We start from the raw sequence: 13,265 nt of genomic DNA, 5'->3' as shown, positions 1-13,265 counted from the left end.
AAATATATATGTACACACATATGTGTATATATTTATGTGTATATATATATATATATATATATATACACACACACATATATATATATATCATATGTATATACACACAATTATGTATATATATACACATATGTATTTATATACATATATATGTATTTATGTATATTCATATATATTTATATACATATATATGTATTTATATATATTCATATATATTTATATACATATATATATATATGTATTTATATATATTCATATATATTTATATACATATATATATGTATTTATATATATTCATATATATTTATATACATATATATTCATATATATTTATATACATATATACATATATATGTATTTATATATATACATATATATTTATCTATATTTATTTATAGATATAAATATATATATGTATATAAATTACATATATATGTATTTTTATATATACATATATATTTATCTATATTTATTTATAGATATAGATATATATATATGTATATAAATTAAAACTCTGATGAACCAGATTCTACAAAAACATTACATTCAAATTTTTATAGGTTTTCATCATCATTTGATGTATTTGCACTCATTGTGTCTACTTTTAATGTTCATTTTAAATGTGTGGTTTTCTTTCTTGTTCACATATATACATTTTATTTTTAGCTTTGCTTTAAAGTTCTTGTTTTGTGATTTGTACATTCGTGAGTTAAAATAAAGTTGAACTGAAGGTCGTCTCTTTTCTTTAAACATGTTTGAGGGAAATATTCCTGATATCCAATAGTTTTGTGTCTTTTTATGATTTTCAGCTGAGTTAACAGTCATTAAAGTGAAAACAGGATTTCATGATAAAGCTGGCACCGTCTTTTTTTTTTTTTTTTTTAATCTTCAACGCTCTGCTGGTCTCGCACGACACTGCCCGCAGTCACACGATCCTCTCCTCCGGAGAGGAGGAAGCTGGGAGGCTCATCCTCCCAGCTCCAGCTCAGCTGGTCACTCACAGAGTCCGTTCCAAGACCCCAGCCGCGTGTAATCATGAAGGTCCGACCCGCGCAGACAGGCGGACAGAGACGGTCTGCGACGAACGGTGGAAGCGATTTTAAAAAACATTTTACGTGTAAAAAAAAAAAAAAAATCATTTTTAAATCGCTTCAGCATTTTTTTTAAACATTTTTTGTATAAAAACAAAATGTTATTTTATTTAAAAATCGCTTCCAGCGTCCGTCCCAGACTGTCCAGTCCGCCTGACTGCCGGGCGGGATCGGGATTCAGCCTTCATGATTACGCGCGGCCGGGGTCTCGCAACGTCCATCTGCGAGTCCCCATCTCCAGCTTTGCAGTGACCTGCGGAGCTCTGAGCACACAAGGCTGGTATCCAGAACCCGAGCCTCCGAGTCGGCACATCGAAGGTTCTTCCGCGGTGACCAGCTGAACTTGGAGCCGGGGAGATGACGCCCTGCCCGGCCTGGCGCTCCAGGCTCCGGAGGGAGGATCGGGTGCACCAGCAGAGCTCCATCCAGCTTGCTCTGAATTATGTTGTCGGCCACCAAGCACAAAAAATGCCAGCACATCAACATTAGACCAAGATGTTGTCAGTATTGTTTTTAAAATCTTTAAAATAAATCCAGCCGCTGCTCCAGTCCGAGAAATTGCAAATGGCGGATTATTGTTTTGAAACGTTTCTGAAGGATCCAGTGACTCCGCCCCCGACTCCGCCCCCGACCAACCAGTGACCGACAGTGTACTGACGTCACGTTTTTGTACCTCTTCGTACCGGTTAGAACCACAGAGCCAAGGGTACTGAAAATAGTAACAGGTGCTAAGTACCGGTACTAATGGAAAAGCCTCAGAACCGGGCCAAGTAGGGTCGAGTCGGCCCGTACCGGTACTAATGGAAAAGGGGCATAAATGGTCAAATCATGACACAAATTGTGACATCACTTAAGCCAGGCCCCCTGAGAACAGGAAGTGTAAAGTTTTACATTGAACTGTCCCTATCTGGCCTCTGTGATTTAATCAGCATGATAATGTGTCTAGTGACCGAAGACATGTTAGTGTAACTTGCTTTCCAACACTGACAGTTTGGGGTGGAGCATTTGAGCAGCACGGTGTGGCGAAATAAGACGTTACGCCGTCGCCATACATTTGGCTCTAAATTGCACAGATTTGTGCCGAGGTATACCAAAATCAGTTTGATTGATCATTATCCACCCCTTGAACAGGAATCCATGATAAGTGGCCAATAGCCTCCACAGTGCCCCCTAGAATATTTTAAAACTTAAGGCCCAAGCCAATTTATGACCGATAATTCTGAAACTCAGTGAACATCTGTATCTTCTCAGGACCTATGAAAAAGTCTCTTGGAGCCATGGTCCACATTCAACAGGAAGTCGGTCATTTTGGGTCAAGGGGTCATTTTTAGGCGTTTCTAATTGCGAGTTTTAACGAACTCCTCCTAGGGATTTGGAAGGATTGCCTTCAGGCTTGGTTAATATGCCCTTAAAACATTGGGTAGTAAAATTTATCAAAAGCTTGCATTTTCATATATGTTAAAGGGGCGTGGCCAGGCCTCAAAGTTGCGCTTCACACTGTTAATTTCCAAACGCTATAACTTTCACATTGAAAGACTGAAATGCACCAAACTTGGCATGAGCCATCCCTTTTGGATGCCTGATGATCCTCTGTGGTCATATTCGGATGTCATCAAAGCCCCGCCCCCTCAGAACAGGAAGTCAATTTTTTTTTACTTGGAATGCTCCCTCTTTGATACCCTTGACCTACTCAGGATGATCCTGTGTTAGAAGACATATAACAAGTTGGTCGCACTTGATTTAAATTACAAACAGTTTTAGTTGGAGGATGTGGGCGTGGCAGCGTGACAAATTCAGAAGTGACGCAGTTGCAATATGTTTGGCTCTAAATTGCAAAGATTTGAGCCGAGGTGTACAAAAATCACTTATGAACAATCATTATCCACCCCGTGAACGACATTTTTTCGGGAATACCGCGGGTCACGTGATTCTGGCAGGATTCCGGCGGGACCGGAGTCAACCTCATTATAACACGTGACCGGGACGTGACCGGACTGAAAGCTAACTGGAGCAGACAGGAGCGGGAACCGACCAATAACCAAAAATGAAAATGAAACCAAAAAAAAAAAAAACACGGGCGCAGCTATTTTGTAGTTTTCTTTCAGTAAGCCTTCACTTTAACACAAGTCTAAAGAACTACATTGCCTAGAAGTCAACTGTTCCAGCCATAGCTTTTCACCGAGAGGGTGGGAGGAGCAGCAAAGCAAAGAAACCGAATGGCTGAAATAGTTTGCAACGCAAGGTAAGAAGCAACTGTCTGTTTATTAAACTCAAAGAACAGGCAGGAAAGTGTCAAATAACCCTGAACTTCATGAGAGTTGTGTTGGTGCTGTGCTGCTTTAAACGTTAGTCTCAGCTGCAGTGTGGAGCTGCTTTGTTTACCGTCAGTAAATGAACAGACTCAAACAGCGCATTTTTCTCCACTTTGTCCCTTTTAATTTAAAAATTATGCTCTGCTTTGTTATGTGGGTTTTTAGGTTAAAATATTCATTTTCTGTCGCTGTTTGTAATGTAAAAAAAAAAACAGAACTCTACCTGGTTAAAGTGCACACATTCTCCAGTAAAAATATCCCTATTTTTATATTGTGATATAAAAATCCTGCTGGATACTGAAATGGAGGAAAACGTGAATAACCATCACTTTATTGTGTAAATAGTAACTGTCGGCTGTAACCATGCCAGTACAACAACAAACTCGTTAGTGAAAGCATTCTCCAGTAAAAAATATCCCAGTTTTTATATGAAAGGCTGGTTGTATATATATATTATAATAATTGTTTTAGTTTTAGATTTAAGATATGATGTGTACAGTTATGTTGTGTTAAATTTTAGGCCAAGAGTTGATTTTTTTCAGTTCATTTCTTCACACCAGGGGCGATTCTAGAAGCCCTTTTTAGGGGCCTTAGCCCCCCAGTGTTGACAATGGCTCCTGGCTTGAACCACACAGTGTGTATTAGCATTAGAATTATTGTGGGGGCACATATTGGTGCGAGGTCTGTGGGTCCTCCCCCATAACTTTTTGAAAGTAGCTATTTCCTGCATTCTGGTGTATTTTAACAGGTTTTCAAAAAGCGTTCAATACAAAAACAACTGGACTTTATTTGTAATAGAATACGTTTCGCTCCTCATCCGAGGAACTTTTTCAATTCAATGAGCAGTAAGTGAGAGATTCAGGTTATAAGGCTGAATGGGATAAGACACACACATATGTAGATTTGACAAGTCACACCTGAACACCTTAACAGTAGGGGTTTCTTAAGGTCTTTGTTACTCTAATTCACATATGAGACCCCTCTGTTCCCATCAAGTGTGAAAACCGGCTGGGAATCTGTTTTAAAGTTGCATTATAGGATTTTGAAAGTGGAAATCTGAGGCCCCCTCCTCTGTTAAGAGATGGCTTTTCCCTTTTTACATAAATTGCTTCTTTCACCCCACTTTCAAACCATCTTTGTTCTCGGTCCAAAATGTGCACATTTGGGTCCTCAAAAGAGTCCTCAAAACATGTAATGCAACTTTAAGACAGATTTCCAGGACAGGACAGGAGTGAAAATCCACTCCTGTGTCATCCTGTAATCTGCACCTCATTTATTGTGCATGATTAGTGAACATTTCTACACACATTGGTATTATTTTTTTAATATTGGACTCCAGTGTGCCCCCTATATTATTCCAACAGTTATATCTAAGTAATACATCATCCAATCTGCACCAAAAAATTTTGTGCATCAGTGACCACTTCTATATACATTGGTATTATGGTTTAAGTTTTGACTCCAGTGCGCCCCCTAGATTATTCCAACAGTTATATCTCAGTGATACATCATCTTATTTGTACCTGTTTTTTTTTTTTTTCTTCATCAGTGAGCACTTCGAGACACATTGGTGTTGTTGATTCATGACATCACTTAAGCCCCACCCACTCGGTGAAGAAACTGTCAAACATTGGGTGACTCTTCCAGCTTAGCCCTGTGTAAGATATTACTGAAACCATAACTGTTGATTATCACACGACATGTTAAAAATGTGTGGTAATCCAGCGAATGTCGTCGCTGGGTGACGTCCAGTCTGTGCCGTTCTGGTTCAATGTGTCATGCAATTATGTGGTTTAAGGTGGGCTTATGAAGGGGATTTTACGTAAGGCCTTAACCTATATGCACCTGGTGTGTAAGCTATTATGATTGGGAACAGCTACAGCTACCAGTTAAGGGGTGGAACATGCTGAAAAGGGTAGTTATAGGGGTCTATACTTATAGAAGGGTGTTCCAACTATACCACCATCGCTAACATTGTCTATGTTAGACTTACATGGCAACTATAGTTGGTTTACTTGTCTGTTGCCTTTTAGACGAACGACTTGAGATTGGGTGTTTGGTTTCCCCATAAATGTTTTTGGAAGTCTATGGCGAGACTCATCAAAAAGAATTAGCTATCCCCCCGAATAGAATTGTTCGAGTAGGTTCGGCTTAAGCGTTGTGAGACCAATGTAGATCATGGTACTTAAGGTAGCATTAATCTACATTGACTCCGCAAAGATTAGGTTTTAACGAGTGAAATGCATGTTGGCATAGTTAAAGTCCTTTACAGTCTCCAACTAAAATACATACAAAACTCATTCTTACCTCAGAAACAAATATCAAAACCAAATAAACAACGTTTCAACATCGACAAGAGTAGTGACTAAGCAACTAGAAACATCGTTTCACTGCTTCTTCTCACCCTGGTTGTCAGATTCAATCACGCTGTCCCGTAGGAGTTGTTTCTTTGCACACCTTGTGTGGTTTAACCTGGTTTCGATGTACCCATTTGACAATTGGCTCTTTTTGGCCTTTACTGATTTTTATCTGATAGACAACTGGAGACAGTTTGTCTGTTATCAGATGGGGTCCAGTCCATCTGGGCATCAGTTTACGGGCGAGAGTTCCGGTCCCGGACTCTCTTCTCCCAGTTGTAGGGGCAAACGTGTAGTACCAGACCCTGTCCCCCACTTGGAGTTCCTCGTGTATGTCAGCTAGACTGTTCGAGGAGCTGAGGACAGCCGCTGCCAGTGTTAATAGGCAGCGGCTGTACGGGCATAAAGGAAGTGCTCGTCAAACATTCGCAGCAAAACAGGAAGTCACAATAATTCCTGTCTGGAAGGTCGAATTTCATGTATACTTGTAAGACCGATGTCAAAGATTCAGGAAATGTGCCTGATGGTGAACGCGTGTGGGATAGGCACGAGAGCGTTTGCGATGGCGACTGAGTGGAGTGGCTGGAGCTCCCGCGGTCGCGGTATGGCCGGAGCGACGCTTTGCTGTGAGGACCTTCAATGCTGCTTACAGCTTTAATTGGTCTTAATTCCACTCGCCGTGTTTGGAGGACGAAGAATGATGAGTACCATCCCTACTGTGAAGCATGGGGGTGGAAGCATCATGCTTTGGGGGTGTTTCTCTTCACATGGGACAGGACGACTGCACTGTTTTAAGAAGAGGATGACCGGGATTATGTATTGCGAGATTTTGGGGAACAACCTCCTTCCCTCAGTTAGAGCATTGAAGATGAGTCATGGCTGGGTCTTCCAACATGACAATGACCTGAAGCGCACAGCCAGGAGAACCAAGGAGTGGCTCCGTAAGAACATATCAAGGTTTTGGAGTGGCCCAGCCAGTCTCCAGACCTAAACCCTATAGAAAATCTTTGGAGGGAGCTCAAACTCTGTGTTTCTCAGCGACAGCCCAGAAACCTGGTTGATCTAGAGAAGATGTGTGTGGAGGAATGGGCCAAAATCCTGCTGCAGTAAACCTGGTGGAAAACTACAGGAAACCTTTGACCTCTGTAACTGCAAACAAAGGCTACAGTACCAAATATTAACATTGATTTTCACAGGTGTTCAAATACTTATTTGCAACAGTAACACAAATAAATTATTTAAAAAATCATGCATTGTGAATTACATTTTTTTGTTGTTGTTTTGTTTGTTTATTTCTCTCAAATTGGACATGCACCTAAGATGAAAATTTTAGACCCCTCCATGATTTCTAAGTGGAAGAACTTGGAAAGTCGCAGCGTGTTCAAATACTTTTTTCCTCACTGTACAGAACATTTCCAAAAAATTAGAATTTCATGGAAAAGTTGTTTAACTTCCAAAATTCCATTCAAAAAGTTAATCTTTAATAGATGATAGATTCAAGGTCCACGATTTAAACAATTTCAAGTATTTATTTTTTTATTTTTACGTAATTTGGGCTTCCAGTTCATGAAACCCATGAAATCAGGATTTCAAAAAAATTAGAATGCTGTGAAGAAATCAGCCCACACTACTCAGTTTTTGCAAGAAAAAAAAGAATGAAATCAGGATCACAACGAATCAATCAAAAATATGGTACTTTCAAAACGATATGTCAACCTTTAATACTTGGTTGGGAATCCTTTTGCCTTAATCACTGCCCTGATGCAATGTGGCTTTGAGGCGATCAGCCTGTGGCATTGACTGGGAGTTATGGAAGCCCAGATTTCCTTGATACTTGCTGTCAGCTCTTCTTTGTTGTTGGATCTGGTGCCACTCGTTTTCCTCTTGAGAATACCCCATAGATTCTCAATTTGGTTTAGGTCCGGCGAGTTGGCATGGGCATCAAACCAGATTGTGGTGCTTCTGGCGGCATGGGCAGGGGCCAGGTCCTGCTGGAAGATGAAATCTGCATCTCCATACAGATGCTCAGCAGATGGAATCAGGAAGTCTTCTAAAACATTCTGGTAGACTATTGTGGCGACCTTGGATTTAAAAGAGTTTACCAACACCTGCACCGGACATTGCACCCTAAATCATGAACGACTGTGGATATTTCACACTGGACCTCAAGCAGTATGGGTTCTGTTCCTCACCCTTCTTCCTCCAAACCCTTGGACTTTGATTTCCGAATGAAAGGCACGCTTTACTTTCATCGGAAAAGAGGACCGAGGAACCTGACAGTTGTAGTCCATCTCCTGGATGAGTCTGAATGTGGTGGTTTTTGAAGCTGTGACTCCCACCTCATTCCACTCTTTCTGGATCTCTGCCAGATTCTGGAATCTTCTCTATTTGATAATCCGCTGAACCCCATGGTCATCTGTTTTGCTGGTGCATCTTCTCCTGCCACATTTTGCCCTTCCACTAGACTTTCCATTGATATGCTTGGACACAGCACTCTGTGAACAGCCAGCCTCCTTAGCTATGAACTTTTGTGACTTACCCATCTTTTTTTTCCTGCTATTCTACGATGAAACCAGGCGTGTTTTCCCTCCCCCCCCACCCGCTTCCCTGCTGCGCTCTTTTGTCCTGTGAACCCTTAAAAAAGCCTCTTTTTTTCCTGTATACCTCTTAATTGGAAGGATCAGCTGGTCTCTCAACAAAATCGATCAACTTCTCCCGACAGGAGTCAGGGTAAGGAGGACCCTCTGACCTCTAAGGAAACAAATTGGATTCATGATAACAACTAGATTCTACTGTTTGGGTTGTTGAAATCTGGTTGTCTACAAATTCGTGTGGAGGTGTTGAAGCTTGACAGTGCTCGGACTGAATGTGGAGCTGTGACAGGGAATTGGAGCAGCTGTTATCAGGACTGTGATCTCCCTGGCAGCACTCATGAATGGTGGAATGATCTGGAGAAGCTGTGAGCTCGACTTTTGGAGTAAAGGTTCAATTCGGCTGTTTTGGAGTTTCCATCAGAGAATATGTACCAGCGAGACTTTAAAGGCAGAAACAATAATTACGAGTTCTGCCTGACCCAAACGGTGGCCTTGATGCCGGACTTATCTCAACTCCTCCGGGAATGTTTGGAATCAACAAAGATGCTTTGACTGTTTCCTCACCCCTCCCTTCCCCAAGGACATGTGACAGAACCTCAACTGAGCTGAAGATGAACGTCACCTCTTATCTGGACAATGGCTGAGGGGGGGGCTCTGGACTATGCTACGACTTTCCCTTAAAAATTCAATGTTTACACCGCCTATATGTTCATGTATAACGTCTGTTTATGTTGCTTTGCTGTGGTAGGTTTTTTTGATCTCTCAAATCGTGCCCCGTCTAGGACACGGAGTGAGAGATCTTTTTTTATACCGTCTCTCCTCATGTTTTCTTTCCTTTTCTTATCTAAGCAAAATATTATTCTGAATAAGAATAAGAGGCCGCGCTGATTATTTATAGCCGCAGCTTCATGCACTCCGCCCATCTTCGGATGACTGTACGTACATATTCGCGTTGTATCTCGGTGCAATGCCAATAAAGTTTATTATGATTCTGATCTTATGGAGGGTATCAATGATGGTCTTCTGGCCAGTTCTGTCTGCAGTCTTCCCCATATTGAACTGAACTGAGACAATTGAACCAAACTGAAGCAATTAAATGACACCTGGAGAAACCTGTGCAGATGCTTTGAGTTTAGTAGATGATTTGTGTGTCACACTCATTCATGCCCTGCAAAATTTGGGCTGATTTTTCCACAGTATTCTATTTTTTTTAAATCTTGTTTTTGTGGGTTTCATGAGCTGGAAGCCCAAATTATGTAAAAATAATCAAATAAATACTTGAAATTGTTTAATTTGTGGGCCTTGAATCTATCATCTATTAAAGATTAACTTTTTGAATGGAATTATTGAAGTTAAACAACTTTTCCATGATATTTTAATTTTTTGGAAAGGGTCTGTATTAACAACCCAACTGTTTCTGATGGCCATCAGTTCGGTTGAGCTTTACTTGAGCCGTGAATTTAGCACTGAACTAGTGCCTAAAACAGCCTCATAGGAAATAAAATAATAAAAAAAGGGCTTAATACCGGGAGCATGAGAAGCCACTGCACTTCTGTGTGCCGCCATAGCAACAGAAGCCTTTGTGAGTTGTGCCCAGAATAGTCCTATCTCTTGTAATGAAGAGGAGCTAACTGCACGTGTACAACTTTTAACGAGAATCTATGGGAAAAGATTCTTGCGCCAGGCAGAAATATGTCATCAATCAGAGACAACTTTTTTGAAAGAAACTTTACTCATCATGCCTCTCAGCGAGCAAGTCCTTGGTTCAAACCCCGGTCCAGGGGCCTTTCTGGGTGGAGTTTGCATGTTCTCTCCGTGCATGCGTGGGTTTTCTCCGGGTGCTCCGGTTTCCTCCCACAGACCAAAAACATGCATGTTAGGCTGATTGGTAACTCTAAATTGTCCCTAGGTGTGAGTGGGAGAGTGAATGGTTGTTTGTCTCGTTTGTCTCTATGTGGCCCTGTGATGGACTTGCGACCCATCCAGGGTGTCCCCCGCCCCTCGCACAGTGATTGCTGGACATGGGCACCAGCGACCCCCGTGATCCAAAATGGAATAAGCGGGTAAAGATAATGGATGGATGGACTTTACTCATCATTAACTATGAAATATTTATCTCACACAACTAAATATATATATATATATATATATATATATATATATATATATATATATATATATATATACACACATATATATACACACATATATTTCAAAATATTTTTTATTTTATTATTTAATTTTTATTTCCTTTTTTTTCTTCACTGTAATGTGGTGAGTGGTGTGAGTGGTGGAGCGGTGCCCTAGTGCCCGTTATTGGCCAGCCGCCACTGATCTAAGTGTTTGAAGCAATCAACAAAAATGACTCCTTATCGGGTGTTGACCCTGGGATCACTCATTGTGAGCAGTTGAGACTGATATTATCTGTTCTGGACCAGGTTATGAGTCAGAATAGACCAGACCGGGCCACCAGCAAGATTAAATTTGTAACATCTTCTAACTATCAAAACCCTTCCAAAGCCATGACATCCTCATCCATTCTTTCCCAGATTGTTTAAAGATTAACTAATTCTACTGTATGTAACTTGTGACTTTGAAGAACGTAATAAATAAATATTCTATTTTTCAGGCTTTTAGCAAATAGATATAATAATAATAATTTTAGGAATTTTATTTGAGCTTAAACAAGAAAAATTTAGTCAGATTTAATGTCAAACAATAAGTAAAAAATGGTTGCCTTTTTATACTGTGTATGTAAACATCTGGTTTTAGCTGTATGTGGAACGTTTCCCCTGATGGTGTGTTTTCTTCTGTGTCCTTTCAGGTCATACTTTAAGTTCTCCAACAGAGTATTCCTCTGCCCACACCCAGTCTTCCGGTGTCCCGCTGATCCGCTCCTCAGTGAGGACATGAGTCCTCTGTTTAGAGCGGCCATGTTGTGTCCACAACACACAGGATGTTGACACAAGACACTAGTTGCACTGGAGCCTCTGTCTGAGCCAAGCTCCTAACCTCAGGACTCAGTGTTGCTAGAAAGGGCGGTTTACCGCCACTTGGGAGGTTTCCATTTTGATTTTACAGGTAAAAATTGCTTTGGGCTGATGGGGATAATTTGGGCGTGTTTGGAGCCAGATCGGCAGATTTTGAGTAAACCTATTAAAACACATTTCAACAAATCATTCATCAATATTGGTTCTTAGCAAAGCTTCCCTGCTCTGAAGCTAACCTGGCTGGAAGGAAGGAGCAGGAAGTAAAAAAAAACAAAAAAACACCATGTGTTTGTGTGTGCACGCATGCCTGTGCTGTATGCTTATTAGGAGCTTGTAGTCATCTTGTTTTTGATGTACTGGTACTTGTGGTTTTAAAATGTGACTCCTTTGTATGGGTTTAATTATTTATTTAAATTTAGCTGTTTGGTTGATTATTATTGCACATTTCATCATGCCACATAGAGTAAATTTTAATCTTGGCTTTTAATTTAGTGTTTAGCTCATCTGTAACCATTTAAGTGTGCGTGCGTGCGTGCATGTGTGTGCGTGTTTTGTTTCTGTTTTGGTTTTATAATTTAAATTATTTCATATAAATGTGACAAGCATTTCTACACCTCAAAGCGGTCGTAGTATCTAAAGATGAAAAAAGGATAGAAGCATAGTTGCCAAGTCCGCTTATTATAAGCGACTTTGGGCTTGTTTTTTTCTAAAGTTGCTTGCAAATCTTGTGAGTCGCGGGTTGCGGTTTTTTGGGCTTGTTTTGAATGTGAAGTTGCTTATTTGGGCTCGACTTTCTTTCCGTGTAAAACTAGTTGATTATCTCCCAGCTCCGCACAATAAAGCTAAAGACGAGTGATAGTAGATAGGTTGTCCCTTCCACGCCCCCATTTCCTGTTTATCGCTCCGGCCCAAGTTGGCGAGGCGACAGGTGCACACATAGACATACAAAATACGTCTGTGAGCATGCACCCCAAACACTCATAGTGTGGCTGACCACTAGGGGGCTCCACTCACATGCAGATTCAATTCAAATATATTTTATTAATCCCAGAGGGAAATTAAATGTTGTAACTCATCATTCTGGTTTCATTAAAGAGTTGTTCTAGATGCTGATGGCTGTGGACAGGAAGGATCTCTTGTAGCTTCTGTCATACAACGGATCTGAAGAAGCCTCTGACTGAAGACACTCTGTTGTTGTATGACAGTCTGATGAAGAGGATGCTGAGGGTTGTCTATAATTTTCATTTTATGAAGAATCCTTCTTTGTACAATCATCTCCAAAGGTTCTAGAGGAGTCCCCAGAACTGAGCCAGCCTTCTTTATGAGCTTGTTGATCTTTTTTAAGTCACTTGCTCTGGTGCTGCTCCCCCAGCAGATGATGGCAGAAGAGACAGCGCTCTCTACAACAGACTTATAGAAGATATGCAGCATCTTGCTGCAAATGTTAAAGGACTCCAGCTTCCTCAAGAAGTACAGTCTGCTCTGTCCCTTCTTGTAGACGCTTCACTGTTGCATTTCCAATCCAGTCTGTTGTCCAGGTGAACTCCAAGGTATTTATACTTCTCCACCACCTCAACTTCTTCTCCCATGATGGAAATTAAATTCAATTCAATTCAAATTCAAAAATACTTTATTTGTCCAAAAGGGAAATTATTTGTTGTTGTAACTCGTTATCCTCATTTCATTAAGTGATGTTATAGATACTGATGGCTGTAGGCAGGAAGGATCTCTTGTAAAGGTTCATCCCACAGTGGATCCTAAGAAACTGGCTGCAGATGCCATCCGATCCGTCCACCCAGAGTCCCAGACTCAGCTGGCCTCTCAGTTCCCCCAGGCTGTAGGACCACCCGAATGCCGGGCAGACCTCCTCCCAGAGCGATGGCTACTCCTCCCAGCAGTCTGCCGAGCTCCTTGTCGCTGCAGA

At 40.9% G+C, this 13,265-nt stretch overlaps 1 protein-coding gene across 1 annotated transcript in view; it reads left to right on the top strand.

Annotated features, from left to right (window-relative positions):
* Window positions 1-11,264, top strand: part of LOC119425944 (keratinocyte differentiation factor 1) — a 72,765-nt gene extending 61,501 nt beyond the window's left edge. The window contains exon 4 of the mRNA XM_037693501.1: window positions 11,176-11,264. Within this exon, the coding sequence (XP_037549429.1) occupies window positions 11,176-11,264 (89 nt within the window). The remainder of the gene's footprint in view (window positions 1-11,175) is intronic.
* The last annotated feature ends 2,001 nt before the right edge of the window (window positions 11,265-13,265 follow it).

Source organism: Nematolebias whitei, chromosome 19, assembly GCF_014905685.2.
Source record: "Nematolebias whitei isolate Nwh7 chromosome 19, NemWhi1, whole genome shotgun sequence".
NCBI classification, from domain to species: domain Eukaryota; kingdom Metazoa; phylum Chordata; class Actinopteri; order Cyprinodontiformes; family Rivulidae; genus Nematolebias; species Nematolebias whitei.
Note: the sequence above shows the minus strand (reverse complement) of the source record. Positions and strands in the feature narration are given on the sequence as shown.